General features: G+C 43.2%; 1 protein-coding gene across 2 annotated transcripts in view; it reads right to left on the minus strand.

Moving 5' to 3' along the window:
* prmt3 (protein arginine methyltransferase 3) overlaps positions 1-12,226 on the minus strand; it is a 198,819-nt gene extending 186,593 nt beyond the window's left edge. The window contains exons 1-2 of one of the 2 annotated variants that reach the window (XM_072592765.1): positions 12,016-12,226; positions 6,048-6,171 (exon numbers count right to left, since the gene is read on the minus strand). In XM_072592765.1, coding sequence (XP_072448866.1) covers positions 6,048-6,171; positions 12,016-12,031 — 140 coding nt within the window. In that variant the 5' untranslated portion in view covers positions 12,032-12,226. The remainder of the gene's footprint in view (positions 1-6,047; positions 6,172-12,015) is intronic. The other variant, XM_072592764.1, reaches the window with a different exon arrangement.
* Between the last annotated feature and the right edge of the window lie 1,363 nt (positions 12,227-13,589).

The raw sequence follows: 13,589 nt of genomic DNA on the forward strand, positions 1-13,589 counted from the left end.
TCATATGAGGAGCGGTTGAGGATTCTGGGTCTGTACTCGATGGGGTTTAGAAAGATATGGGAGGATCGGATTGAAACTTACAGAATGCTGGGAGGCCTGGATTGATTGGACATGAGGAAGACGTTTCCACCAATAGGGAGGGGCGAGTACCTGAGGCCACAGCCTCAGAGTAAAGGGACCACCCTTTAGTACTGAAATGAGGAGGAATTTCTTCGGCCAGAGGGTGGTGAATCTGTGGAAGTCATTTCCACAACCAATTGTGGAGGCCAAGTCACCGACTGTACTTCAGATAGAGATAGATCAGTAAGGGGGTCAAAGGTCATAGGGAAAAGGCAGGAGAATTCTGTTCCTATATCTGGTTTTACATTTGCTGTCACATAAAGCCAGATTGATTCAATCATGCAAGAGAAAGAAACAAGAAATTATTTGAAAAAGAATTCATTGCTCCTCTGGAGGCAGGGGTGCATTAGGATGTTTCCAGACAGATGAACCAAGATGGCTCAAATCGCCTCCTTCATGCATTGTTATTCTGCTTTAAGCAGCAGCAGAGCCATCGGACTTGGAACAGAGTGCAACTGTTCATCATGTTGACAGTGCCAACACCAGTCTACAAGCAATTCATTATCTTCCCTGGGAATTGTTATCAGTTTTTATTTGGTATGTCATTCCCAAGGTGTTTTATGATCAGTCAGATTCTTGAAGCATATTTGGAAAGCTATCAAATAAAGTCCAGAATCTGCAAAGAGACATACATTTTCGGTCTCAGAAAATCCGTAGAGTCTGAAAACGGCAGCTTCTGGTTCATTTGTAGACTCGGTGCAGCCAAAAACTTTCAAATGAGAAATAAATAGCTTGCGTCTCTCTATCTTTCAGATGTTGATGGGCTTGTATCGTCTGCTCACAAAATATTATTTCCCCGAGGAGTTATGAAGGGTCAGATTCTACTAATGCACAACTTCCAACAGCATTTCTGCTGTGAACCAGTTCTTGACTCTACATCCTTCAGCTCAAAAGAACCTTTTGCCAGAACACAGCTGAGGTGAGGGCACTGAAGCAAGGGAGTCCCATCCTGTCAGACAGCAAGAAGAGTGGAAAAGAAAGATTCAACTGAAAAACAAACAGGAGAACAGAGGAGTAGGAATTTTTAAAATTTAAATTTGGCAGTTTTTAAGCAAAAAAAAAATTGCTGAATGAGCCTACAATTTGAAGGAGCACCGAGCCACAACTGGAATAGCTAACTTTCAGTGGCACAGCACAACTGGTAGACATCAACACTTAGATTAGATTAGATTACCTACAGTGTGGAAACAGGCCCTTCGGCCCAACAAGTCCACACCGCCCCGCCGAAGTGCAACCCACCCAGACCCATTCCCCTACACCTAACACTACTGGCAATTTAGCGTGGCCAATTCGCCCAACCTGCATATTTTTGGATTGTGGGAGGAAACCGGAGCACCCGGAGGAAACCCACGCAGAGACGGGGAGAACGTGTGCAAACTCCGCACAGAGAGTCACCTGAGGCGGGAATTGAACCCAGGTCTCTCGCACTGTGAGGCAGCAGTGCTAACCACTGTGTCACCATGCTGCCCACTGTTATGGGTTGCCTCCTACACAGATCAAAGGAGGACTACAGTATGCAGGTTAACTAAGTGTTTATTCAAATAACCTTGAAGAGATAGATAGGTGGGTAGACAGAGAGACAGAAAGAGACATAGAGAGAGGCTAAACAGGGGGACCGGAGTGTCATTGTGTATGAATCACAAAAAGTTGGTTTGCGGGTGCAGCAGGTAATTGAGAAGGCAAATGGAATATTGTCCTTCATTGTTAGAGGGATGGGATTTTAAAACAGGGAGGTAATGCTGCAGCTGTATAGGGTGCTGATGAGGCCACACCAGGGGCACTGTGCACAGTTTTGCTCTCCTTTACTTCAGAAAGGATGCACCCACAGTGTAGGAGTGCAGAGGAAATTCACTAGGTTAATTCTGGAGTTGAAAGGGTTGGTTTTTAAGGAGTGGTTGAGTGGACTGGAACTGTACTCATTGGAATTTAGAAAAATGAGGGGGTCTTATAGATACACATAAAATTATGAAGAGAATAGATAAGATAGAAACAGGGAGTTTGTTCCCAATGGCTGGTGGAACTAGAACTAAGGGCGTAGCCTCAAAATAAGAGGGAGCAGAGTTAGAACTGAGTTGAGGAAGAACCTCTTCACCCAAAGGGTTGTGGATCTGTAGAATTCCCTGCCCAGTGAAACAGTTCAGGCTACTTCACTGAATGGTTTTAAAACAAAGATTGATAGATTTTTGAATAGTAAAGGAATTAAGGGTTATGGTGAGAGGGTGAGTAAGTGGAGTTGAGTCCACAAAAAGGTCAACCATGATCTTATTGAATGGCGGAGCAGGCTCAAGGGGCCAGATGGCCTACTCCTGCTCCTAGTTCTTATGTTCTAACTCTGTCCTACCTCTATCTAATAAATACAGAAAACCAAATCGGCTTTTATCCATCTTGTAATACAAAACGCCTACATTAGTGTCCACGAATGAAACATAAACAAACAGAAACCTTCCATCTTCAGTCTTTTTCATATCCCTTCAACAGAAAGCTGCTTGTCTTCCTGTACAAACTCTTCTTGGGAGTCTGCTCCCAAAGCTGATTCTGGCATTAAGGAGTGCAAGAACACTTAGGGTATTCAAGGCTCATGCTTGTTAAAAATGTGTCTTACAATACCACCGAGCAAACTCTCATCTCAGTCCTGCTATTACTACTTTGTATGAAATTTTAAAATTCCCACTTCAACCGCAATTACATCATCATGAGGGCATTTACTAGTCTTATATTTACGAGTCTAAATACCTGTAATAGATTAGATTACATTACAGTGTGGAAACAGGCCCTTCAGCCCAACAAGTCCACACCGACCCGCCGAAGTGCAACCCACCCATACCCCTACATTTACCCCTTACCTAACACTATGGGCAACTTAGCATGGCCAATTCACCTGACCTGCACATCTTTGGACTGTGGGAGGAAACCGGAGCACCCGGAGGAAACCCACACAGACACAGGGAGAACATGCAAACTCCACACAGTCAGTCGCCTGAGGCGGGAATTGAACCCAGGTCTCTGGCGCTGTGAGGCACTAGTGCTAACCACTGTGCCACCTGTGTAACTGATTTAATTTGCCCATAAATAACGGCAGTTCATACTGTCAGTCCATGGAGTAGTGGGACAGACAGCAAACACTGTGAAACAAAGCTAATGCCAGAATCCTTCAAGTCAGACAGAAACCTTCAGATATTGATATACAAATATGGAATTTGGGAACATAAGTAGGCCATTCAGCCCTTTGATTCTGCTACATCATTCAAAATGATCATGGCTGATCTGTTTGTGCTTGCAATTCTACAATCCTCCATTTGCTCAATAATCTTTGATTCCCCTGCCTAACAAGAATCTATCCAATTCTGATCAATTCAGTGACCCTGCCTCTTTAGAAACTTCCAAAAGTCACACAACTCACGGACAGAAAACGGTTCTCCTTGTCTCTTCATTTTGAAACAGCGTCCCTTAATCCTGCACACACACACTCAATGGGAAACATCCATCCCACATCGACCTTGTCCAGACTATTCAGGACCCTAACAACTTTGCCTCTCACTCTTCTAAACTCCAGTCGAAGCAAGCCTAACCTGCCCAACTTATCATAAGACAACCCACTCAGTTCAGGTATAAATGTAGTCAATGAAACAGAAATACTGCGGATGCTGGAAATCTGAAACAAATACAGAGAACAGTGGAGAAACTCAGCAGGTCTGGCAGTACCTACACAGACAGAAACTGAAGCACGTTCAAATGCAACGAGATGTCGACAATATCCAGGCTTGGGCTGGCAAGTGCCAAGTAACATTCGCACTACACAAATACCAGGCCATGACCATCACCAATAAGGGACAATCTAAACACTACCCCTTGATATTCAATGGTATTACTCAGGCTGAGACTCTTTTCACTGGCGCATAGAAGGTTCAAAGGTGAATTTACAGAGGTTTATAAAATCATGAGGTGTGTAGATAAGGCAAATGGCAGGTACCTTTTCCTGAGGGTGAGGGATTTCAAGATGAAGGGACATATTTTTAAATTGACAGGAAAGGGATTTTAAAAAGACATGTGGGGCATTTTTTCTTTTGCACAGAGTGTGGTTCGTGTATGGAATGAACTTCCAGAGAAAGTGGTACAGTTACAACATTTAAAAGACATTAAGATAAGTACATGAATAAGAAATATTTGGAGGAATATGGGCCAAGTGCAGGCAGGTGGAATGAGTTTAATTTGACTGGCATGGACTGTTTGGAGGAGAAAGTGAGGACTGCAGATGCTGGAGATCAGAGCTGAAAATGTGTTGCTGGAAAAGCGCAGCAGGTCAGGCAGCATCCAAGGAACAGGAGAATCGACGTTTCGGGCATCAGCCCTTCTTCCTGAAGAAGGGCTGATGCGCGAAACGTCGATTCTCCTGTTCCTTGGATCATGGACTGTTTGGACCAAAGGGTCTGTTTCTGTGCTGTATAATACTATGTTTTCATGACTCATGTCTATCAGAGAGAAAACACAGTTTCCTCATCTCAGTTTCAAATAGGCGTCTGCCAATTTTTGGACAATGAACTCTCTTTCTAAATTCTTCCACAAGTGGAAACATCCTTTCCACATTTCCCTCGGTATAGACCCCCTCAGGATTTTATATATTTCAATCAAGTCACCTCAAATTCTTCTAAGTATCTGCATTTAACAGCCTAGCCTGTCCACCCTTTCCTTACAAAACAACTTGACCAATCCAAGTTTCAGTCTGCTAAGACCAAATCCCTCTTACTTCTCCAAGGAATAAAGACGCTAACTTTCCCTTCAATCCAAGTACCCTTAAAATGTAGGTGGACAAGCATTTGAAATGCCACAACATTCAAGGCTATGGGTCGAATGCTCATTAATGGGAATAGTGTAGATAATAGTGTAGATAATTAGTGATATAGACGCGATTGGCAGAAGACCCTCTTCTGTGCTGAATGGGTTTATGACTCTATCTGATCAGTCAGTAGTTCAGCAAAGTGTTAACATAATTTTAAAAGAAGTAACGGCATCACTAAACCAACTCAACTACCTTTTACGATCTGACCTACTCAACCACTTTGTTATGAAGAATTGGGGTGTATTGTACCTTTAGGAGAATTAAAGGCAACAGAACTGCCTGACAGAATCACTGTTCTGAAAAAAAGATACAATGTAACATGTGCTCCAGCTACTGAGGTAGCTAGGGTAGATGGTTCCTGGAAACAACAAAACAGATTTGAATTAGGCCAAATAGTTTAAATTATACCCCAAAAAATACCAACTCCAATTCAGTTTGAATTTAGTATATTGACAATCTTAAAAGCCAATGACAAAATCCGATTTTGGGGGGGGTAATAAGACCAGGGAAAATTGAACAGTTGAGGGGAGAACTGCCAAGCCAATGACATCTGCTAACTGTCCAGAACAATAGCTCTCTTAAAAGATACCTTTATTGATCAGTAACCGGTGAAACGGTATATCCAAGGAGAAGAAAAGACTGAAATACAGAGAAGATTAAAAGCTGCCTGGTTTTTAGATAAGAAGTTTTTGTTTGTACATCGTAATCAGAGGGTTTTATCAGTCTAGTGTTGTAGTGGGGAAAGTAAAAGATAGGTTAGAGGAAGGAATTGTAAATAGTTGTTAGTTAATTATTCTCTGTTATACTTTAAGAAATAAAGTTGTTAATTTTTACTTTAAAATAGTCCTTCGCCTCTCGAACTTTCACAGAATACTGCACGGGGTAAATGTTTCCTGTGTTGCACATTTACATTAAGCAGAAGAGTTTACCCTGTGTCATAACCACTTTAAAACATATAATCCAGATCCGGAAACATTTGGAATATTTTGTGACAATGCAATTTTACCCCAATCCATGAGTGACATAAATATTTGAAGATTTTTTGACAGTGATTTTTATTTTTATCTTTAAAGCAGAAAGCTAAAAGCACCTTTCACAAAACAGGCAACAAATTTGTTCTTGTCCTTTGGTCTGCTCTTCTTCGTCCCAGTCACACCATTCCTCATCATCCATCTCTGACAATTCAGGCATCTCGTCGGTAACATCTTCTCTGTCTATCAGGGGAAAAGAAAACAAGTCAAAATCTATCAAAAAGACAATAAACTGAGATAGAGTATAAATCTCACACACACAAAGAAAACTAGTCATAATAATTCTGGTAGAAGAGCTGTCCACAAAACATCACTCCATCGAGTTGCAACATACAACAACACCAATTTATATGGCGCCTTATAGCTGAACAATTTCATAAGAAATGTCACAAGTGTATGATCAGTGACCCAGAACTAAGTAAGGAGATATTGGCAGAGGTTACTAAAAGCTCGTCAAAAGGGGTAGACTTTGAAGCCAGTCATAAAACTGGAATAACGCTTAAGGAGATCATTCCATGATTTAAGGTCTGGACAGCCAAAGGTACTTTAACTACAGGAAAGTGAAGAGAATGGGGCTGTGTAGAGACCAGAGCAAGAGGAATGTGGTGTTCTCAGTGGTTTGGATGGACTCCAGGTGCTGACAGAGGTAGAGGGAGGAGAAAGAGACTATACAGTAAACAGAAGAGGTGTCTGTAGGTTTGCTCACTGAGCTGGAAGGTTCACGTTCAGACGTTTCGTCACCATACTAGGTAACATCTTCAGTGGGCCTCCGGACAAAGCATTGCTGATGATTCTTGCTTTCTATTTATATGTTGGGCTTTCTTTGGGTTAGTGATGTAATTTCCTGTGGTGATGTCATTTCCCGTGGTGATGTTATTTCCTGTTCTTTTTCTCAGGGAGTGGTAAATCAGGTCCAAGTCAATGTGTTTGTTGATAGAGTTCAGTTGGAGTGCCATGCTTCTAGGAATTCTCATGTGTGTCTCTGTTGGGTTGTCCAGAAGAGGTGTATTGACAGAATCACACAAGATCCTGAGGGGTCGTGACAGGCTGGAAGTGCTTCATCCTACAGAAGATTCAAAACTTGGGGGCCTTCGTTTAAAAACAAGGGTTATCTGTTTAAAACTGGGATAAGCTAAAAGAGTTTATCTCAGAGCATGGAGTGTTGTTAGAACTCTCTTCCACAGAGAACAGAGTCTTTGAATATTTTTATGGCAGAGATAGATTGATTTTTGCTAAGCGAAGAGATCATTGACGGTCAGCATTTAGGGTCACAAACAGATCAGCCATAATCTCAACAAAAGGCAAAACAGGCTTGAAGGGTCGAAGAGCCGACTGATACTCATGGTTCACCATGTTCATTGTCCAGACTGGAAGTAGGTGAACCTAAGACCAATGTCTCAGTAGCAAACAGCAGGACATTACAAGATGAGCCCTTTATCACAAAAGGAGACTAAACAATGAACAGGTTCAGCTTAGCTGCATAAAGAGTTTGGGGATCAACATCAAGGGAACACGGTTACCTTATTTGTAACCAGTGACTATTCACTACAACGATAGAATCATAAAATCCCTACCAGTCCTCCAAACAGCATCCTACTCAGACGCACCCCGCTTCCCTATTCCATCGCTGTAACTTTGCATTTCCCACGGCTAACCCACCCAGCCACACACTACAGACAATTTAGCATTGTCCACCCACCAAGCCTCCACATCTTTTGGCCTGTGGGAGGAAACCGGAGCACCTAGAGGAAACACATGCAGACATGGGGAGAATATGCAAACTCCACGTAGATAGTCGTCTGAGGCTAGAATCAAACCTGGGTCCATGGCTCTGTGAGGCAGCAGTGCTGACCACTGAGCTGCACACATTGCCAAGGCTTAATAGGTACATAAGAAACAAGAGCAGGAATAGGTAAATGAATTGAATTACAAGTACTAAATGCACAAACTGAGTTCCCTCGAATATAGAAGACTGATGGGGTGATCTCACCATGTTGTTACAAATTTGTAAAGATTTGATGGGGTGAATATTGGGGCATGGCAGACAACTCCAAGACTGAGGTTCTAGGACATGGATTCAAATCCTATACCGTTAACCGGTCAACAAAGAAGACCATAATACTCTCATGGATTGTCAGGAGAATGCATCTGGTTCATTAACATCATTTGGGGAAGGTAGGACAGGCCATTTTTACCTGGCCTGTCCTACATGTGACTTCAGACTAACAGCAATGTGATTGATTCTTCTGGGCAATTAGGGATAGGCAACCAATACTGGCCTCCTTAATGACGCTAAAAGCTAAAGATGGGCAGGTTAGATGGATTGGCTATGCTAAACTGACCATAGTGTCCAGGGATGTGCAGACTAGGTTGATTAGCCATAAGAAATGCAGGGTTACAGGGATAGGGTAGTGGGAGTAGGTCTGAGTGTGAACTCAATGGACCAAATGGCCTGATTCCACATTGTAGGGATTCTAAAAGAATAAGAGACATAAAAGACATGAGCTCAAACCAATGAAAGGTCATTTCCAGACTAAGATTGGAAGATTGGCGGTCATTACAGGAGATAGATAAACACTTAGAACAAACTTCATAGCAGAAAAAGACATGAGTGAGCCAGATGGGTTTTTGCAAAAATCACCAGTTGTTGCTATGGTCATCATGACTGAGTCTAGCTTCACATTCCCAGTTGCTTTTATTAACTGAATATAAACTCCACCGGTCACCACAGTGGGAAATGTGCCAGTGTCCCCAGAGCACAGACCTGGACATCTGCATTAACAGCCCAGTGCCATTACCATGCCATCAGTGGTAGCTTTATCATATGTATTATGTCCCTAAATATAATGTGTTTCCAGCCTGTTGAACAACATACAACTTTAAAAAATGCACACCTTCAGAATAATCTTTATTTCAAATGGACTTTACAACTGAAGCTGAACAAAGAGCTTTGCCATGGTAGGGAGCCTGCGGCCTTCTGGATCATTGTGTGTGGCCTTTTGAATTAATCCAAATTTTGCAACATGCACGGAAAATGCTTTCTTGCTTTTCAACCACTTATTGCTGCGAATCTACATTCTCCTACTTAACCAAAATCAAGACGCCCTCAAGGTCACAAATGATGGATACCCATCTAGAGGATCAGCTAAAACTGCAGACCTCCACGCTGCAACCAAATATTCAAATACTTTCCTACAAAAAGCAGTCACAAAGTCAGTAAAAGGTTAGTTAACTTTAGAATTAATATTTTTTTTCTTTTTTTAAGTTAGTTAGTACATAGTAGCTAGATTTTTACAAAATAATGAGAATTTTGAAGAATATATAATTGAAGTTTCTTGGATGCAGCCTTATTAGATTACAACTAACATAATGTGGCCTTCCAACATGAAAAGGTTCCCCACCTCTGAGCTTAGCAGTAAAACAACACCACACTCTGTTATCTCTATCCTGGCTGCTACACCAACCAAAGATTCATAGTTGCTCCATAAGAGCAGAGTATTCTTTTCTTACGCTGCTGTGTGACAACCCTGCTACAAATCCCCCACTGCTTCCCAGTGCATTCCATCGGTGTTATTACATGGGCTGGAGGCTCTGTTACTGATGTCCTTGAAATTAGAACTAACAAACATCAACTAACTGCCATCTGGAATGCTCTCTGCCTTTCTAAGGACCAAGCAATTTTAAGAGACCTTCCACTTAAATGTCTGAAGGCCCCTTCCACAAAGCCAGGCTCAGGATTTCCCAAACACTCAACTGCACATTACCCAGTCTGCCTCCAAAACAGAAAGGATAGGTTAAAGGCAGTTCCTCAGTGTGACAGAACACGGAAGGGTGTGTTCCACAAGGATTGATGAGGGACCATTATTACTCCTGATTTATGTGAATGGTTTAGGTTGGAGAATGAGCAGCCCAATATCAACATTTGCAATGACACCAAAGGGTGGTTTTGGGGGAGTAAAGCTGGATGGGACGTGGATGGTGTAGCCAATAAAGAGGAAAACTGCAACAAAACGTGAGAAGCTGTTAGCCGAGCAAAATGGGTGCTTTGTTTTCTTTATTCATGTTGCAGCTTTATGGGACAGTGGTTAGGCCAATATTGTGAAGATTGTGTTCAATTCTAATCTCCCTCCTGTAGGAAGGATGTGGTGAAAAGGTTCAGAAAAGATTTACAAGGTTGCCAGGGTAGGAGGATTTGAGCTATGGAGAGAGGCTGAACAGGCTGGGGCTGTTTTCTCTGGAGCATCAGAGGCTGAGGGGTGACCTTATAGAGGTTTATAAAATCATGAAGGGCATGGATAGGATAAATAGACAAACTCTTTTCCCTGGGGTGGGGAGTACAAAACCGGAGGGCATAGGTTTAAGATGAGAGGGGAAAGATTTAAAAGGGACCTAAAGGGGCAACATTTTCACTCAGAGGGTGGTACATGTATGGAATGAGCTGCCAGCAGAAGTGGTGGAGGTTGATATAATTACAACATGTAAAAGGCAGCTGGATGCTTATGTGAATAGGAAGAGTTGAGGGGGATATGGGCCACGTGCTGGCAAATGGGACAAGATTAGGTTAGGATATCTGCTTAGCATGGACAAGTTGGAGCAATGGGTCTGTTTCTGTGCTGTACGACTCTATGACTCTATTTGTGGGATGTCAGCATTGCAGGTGGCCAGCATTTATTGCCCACCCGTCCATAACGAACAGATATTTCAATATAGATAACTAGCCGGCAGTGGGTCATCCTGCACTTTCCCAGCCGATTACTGACAAGGTCGCAGGTAGAGAATTAATCTGGACAGATGTCAGGTCAACCAAGATTCTATGACCTCAGTCAAATTACATCTTAAAATTCAAGTTCTAAATCTTGTTTTCAAATCTCTGCCAGTTCCACAACCCTCAGATATTTTCACTCTTCTAATAATCAGATCCCCAACTGCTCCACGCTCAAGTCTGATGAAAAGTCATCTAGGCTCAAAATATTAGCTTGCTGTCTCTCCACAAATGCTGCCTGACCTAAATTTGTTGTTTTCAGTATACTCCAAGGTGTTGGGCCTGGACTTCCCTCACCCAAAACTCTATTTTCCTCCCCGCACCTTACCTTAACATTCCCACCCTGAAGCCTACCTTGTCAACCAAGCTCCTGGTCACCTGACCTCATGGCCCCTTAATGACTCCATGTCATCCTTAGATAATACGCCAGTCAAGTCCTGGGACATTTCATTATGTCTAAGGTGCTACATAAACTCTTTCATCCTTAGCTACAATACTTCAACAGCATTCGGTCCACATGGTCTCACTCTTTACAGTAAATTTTACCTGCCTTGTTGAACATACTCTGGAATTCACTCTCCAGACCAGAATGTCATTCATGTAAATCCAAAACTCAGACCTAATACACCCCCTCAGTATCTGTCCTCCACCCCTTATCACATACTTCCACTCATTAGCACTCCCCACCACAAATATTACTCCTCTATTACCCATACGCAAATTTTGCCCAGAATACCAACGGCCTAAAGCTAGCTATAAATCGATATTTCCTCGTGTTTAAACTTTACAAATGAACACACACCTCTTTTGACTTGGAACGAAACTGGTCAAAACCTAGGTCTCTCTCCCTCCGTCCCCGTGCTCCCAAAACTCTCATTCCTAAATCCCTGCAGTTGCTGGCCAGACCTCTCTTAGAAAGATCAGCTCACCCGGTCAGCCCCATGATTGGGGGGGGCAAGGAACTAACCCGACCCTCTACTCATTTAAAACCAGTCACCTTCAGTGGCTGCAATCTTGCAGAAAGCAGACCTTTTAATGCACCCGGAATGTTTTACCTGCAAGAAATATAAAACTGATGTTTACGCCCTGCGTCTTAAACAACAACTTAAAATTTGCCCACTGAGAGCAGAACTGACCCAGCTGCCAGTATAAATTCCCTGCCAGACTCTCAGTAGTAGCGATACAGCGCCCGCTACATTGTTACACTACAATGTTACAATTTATGTTACTCTTCATACATTGATATCTCACCCACGTGGGTTTACCTTCACTCTCAGCCATGTTCAAGCTGCCGGTTCTATATGAAATGTAATCAACCCCCCACCTATCCCATCCGCTTCCAGGTCAATGGGACGTCTTAGTTTGAGCAAATAGGAAGTATTTCTGCAGATTTGGAATGAGCCCATTCAACACTCCTTGCGTTCATGAGCTTTTGCCTTTAGTATTCAGTGCGATGCGTGTCCCGCATTAAATCTGAATGTCGATCTTTAATCACAACACTTAATGGTGTCTAATTAAAACCTCACCCCGACGTAAACAGTATTTTATAGGTAGCTCCATCTGGTGCTGTCAGTGAGAATTGACAATGTTTAAATAATGTGTTCAAACCAAGAAGGGGCAGTAGCAGCAGGAAGACGAATTATATGCACTGTATTGCTATGCGTAAGTAAGAAACACCTTGGGTTTGTTCTGCAGTATAAAAATTTTATTATAAGGTATAGAACATTACAGCGTAGTACAGGCCCTTCGGCCCTCAATGTTGTGTCGACCTGTGAAGCCAATCTGAAGCCCACCTAACCTAAACTATTCCATTCTCGTCAATATGTTTATCCAATGACCATTTAAATGCCCGTAAAGTTGGTGAGTCTACTGGTGCAGGCTGTGCGTTCCACACCCTACTACTCTGAGTAAAGAAACTACCTCTGACATCTATGACTCAATTTAACACCATGTCCTCTCGTTTTAGCTATCGCCATCGGAGGAAAATGTCTCTCACTGTCCACCCCAACCCTTTGATTATTTTATATGTTTCAATTAAGTCACCTCTCAACCTTCTTCTCTTGAACGAAAACAGCCTCAAGTCCCTCGGCCTCTCCTCGTAAGATCTTCTCCCCCCATACCAGGCAACATCCCGGTAAATCGCTTCTGAACAATTTCCAAAGCTTCCACATCCTTCCAGTAATGCAGTGACTAGAACTGTACACAATAGTCCCGGGTTCAATTCCCGCCTCAGGCGACTGACTGTGTGGAGTTTGCACGTTCTCCCCGTGTCTGCGTGGGTTTCCTCCGGGTGCTCCGGTTTCCTCCCACACTCCAAAGATGTGCAGGTCAGGTGAATTGGCCATGCTAAATTGCCCGTAGTGTTAGGTAAGGGGTAGATGTAGATGTAGATGTAGATGTAGATGTAGGGGTATGGGTGGGTTACGCTTCGGCGGGGCGGTGTGGACTTGTTGGGCCGAAGGGCCTGTTTCTATTTTTTTTTTCTTTTTTTTTCTTTTTTTTTGGAAAGACACCCGAGTGGCCAGTGACAAGCACTGCCCTTCAAACCACAGGGCAATGCTGTGTGAGCAAAACAGTGAAGGGGAGGTTCGGGACTAAATCAAAATAGAGTTGGAGGGAGAAATGATGCACTCCACTCCCTGTGGCGCCCACCTCTCCCTGAACGACTCCAGGGTGTCGGTGGACACCGCGTGCTCCTTCTCCAAGGACACCTGGGCTCTAACGTAACCCCGGAAGAGGGGCAGGCAGTCGGCCCTAACGACCCCCTCCACGGCCCGCTGCCTGGACCTGTTGATGGCCAGTTTGGCCAGGCCCAGGAGCAGACCCACGAGGAGGTCCT

The sequence above is a fragment of the Chiloscyllium punctatum genome, chromosome 22, assembly GCF_047496795.1.
Source record: "Chiloscyllium punctatum isolate Juve2018m chromosome 22, sChiPun1.3, whole genome shotgun sequence".
In the NCBI taxonomy this organism is placed as follows: Eukaryota; Metazoa; Chordata; class Chondrichthyes; order Orectolobiformes; family Hemiscylliidae; genus Chiloscyllium; species Chiloscyllium punctatum.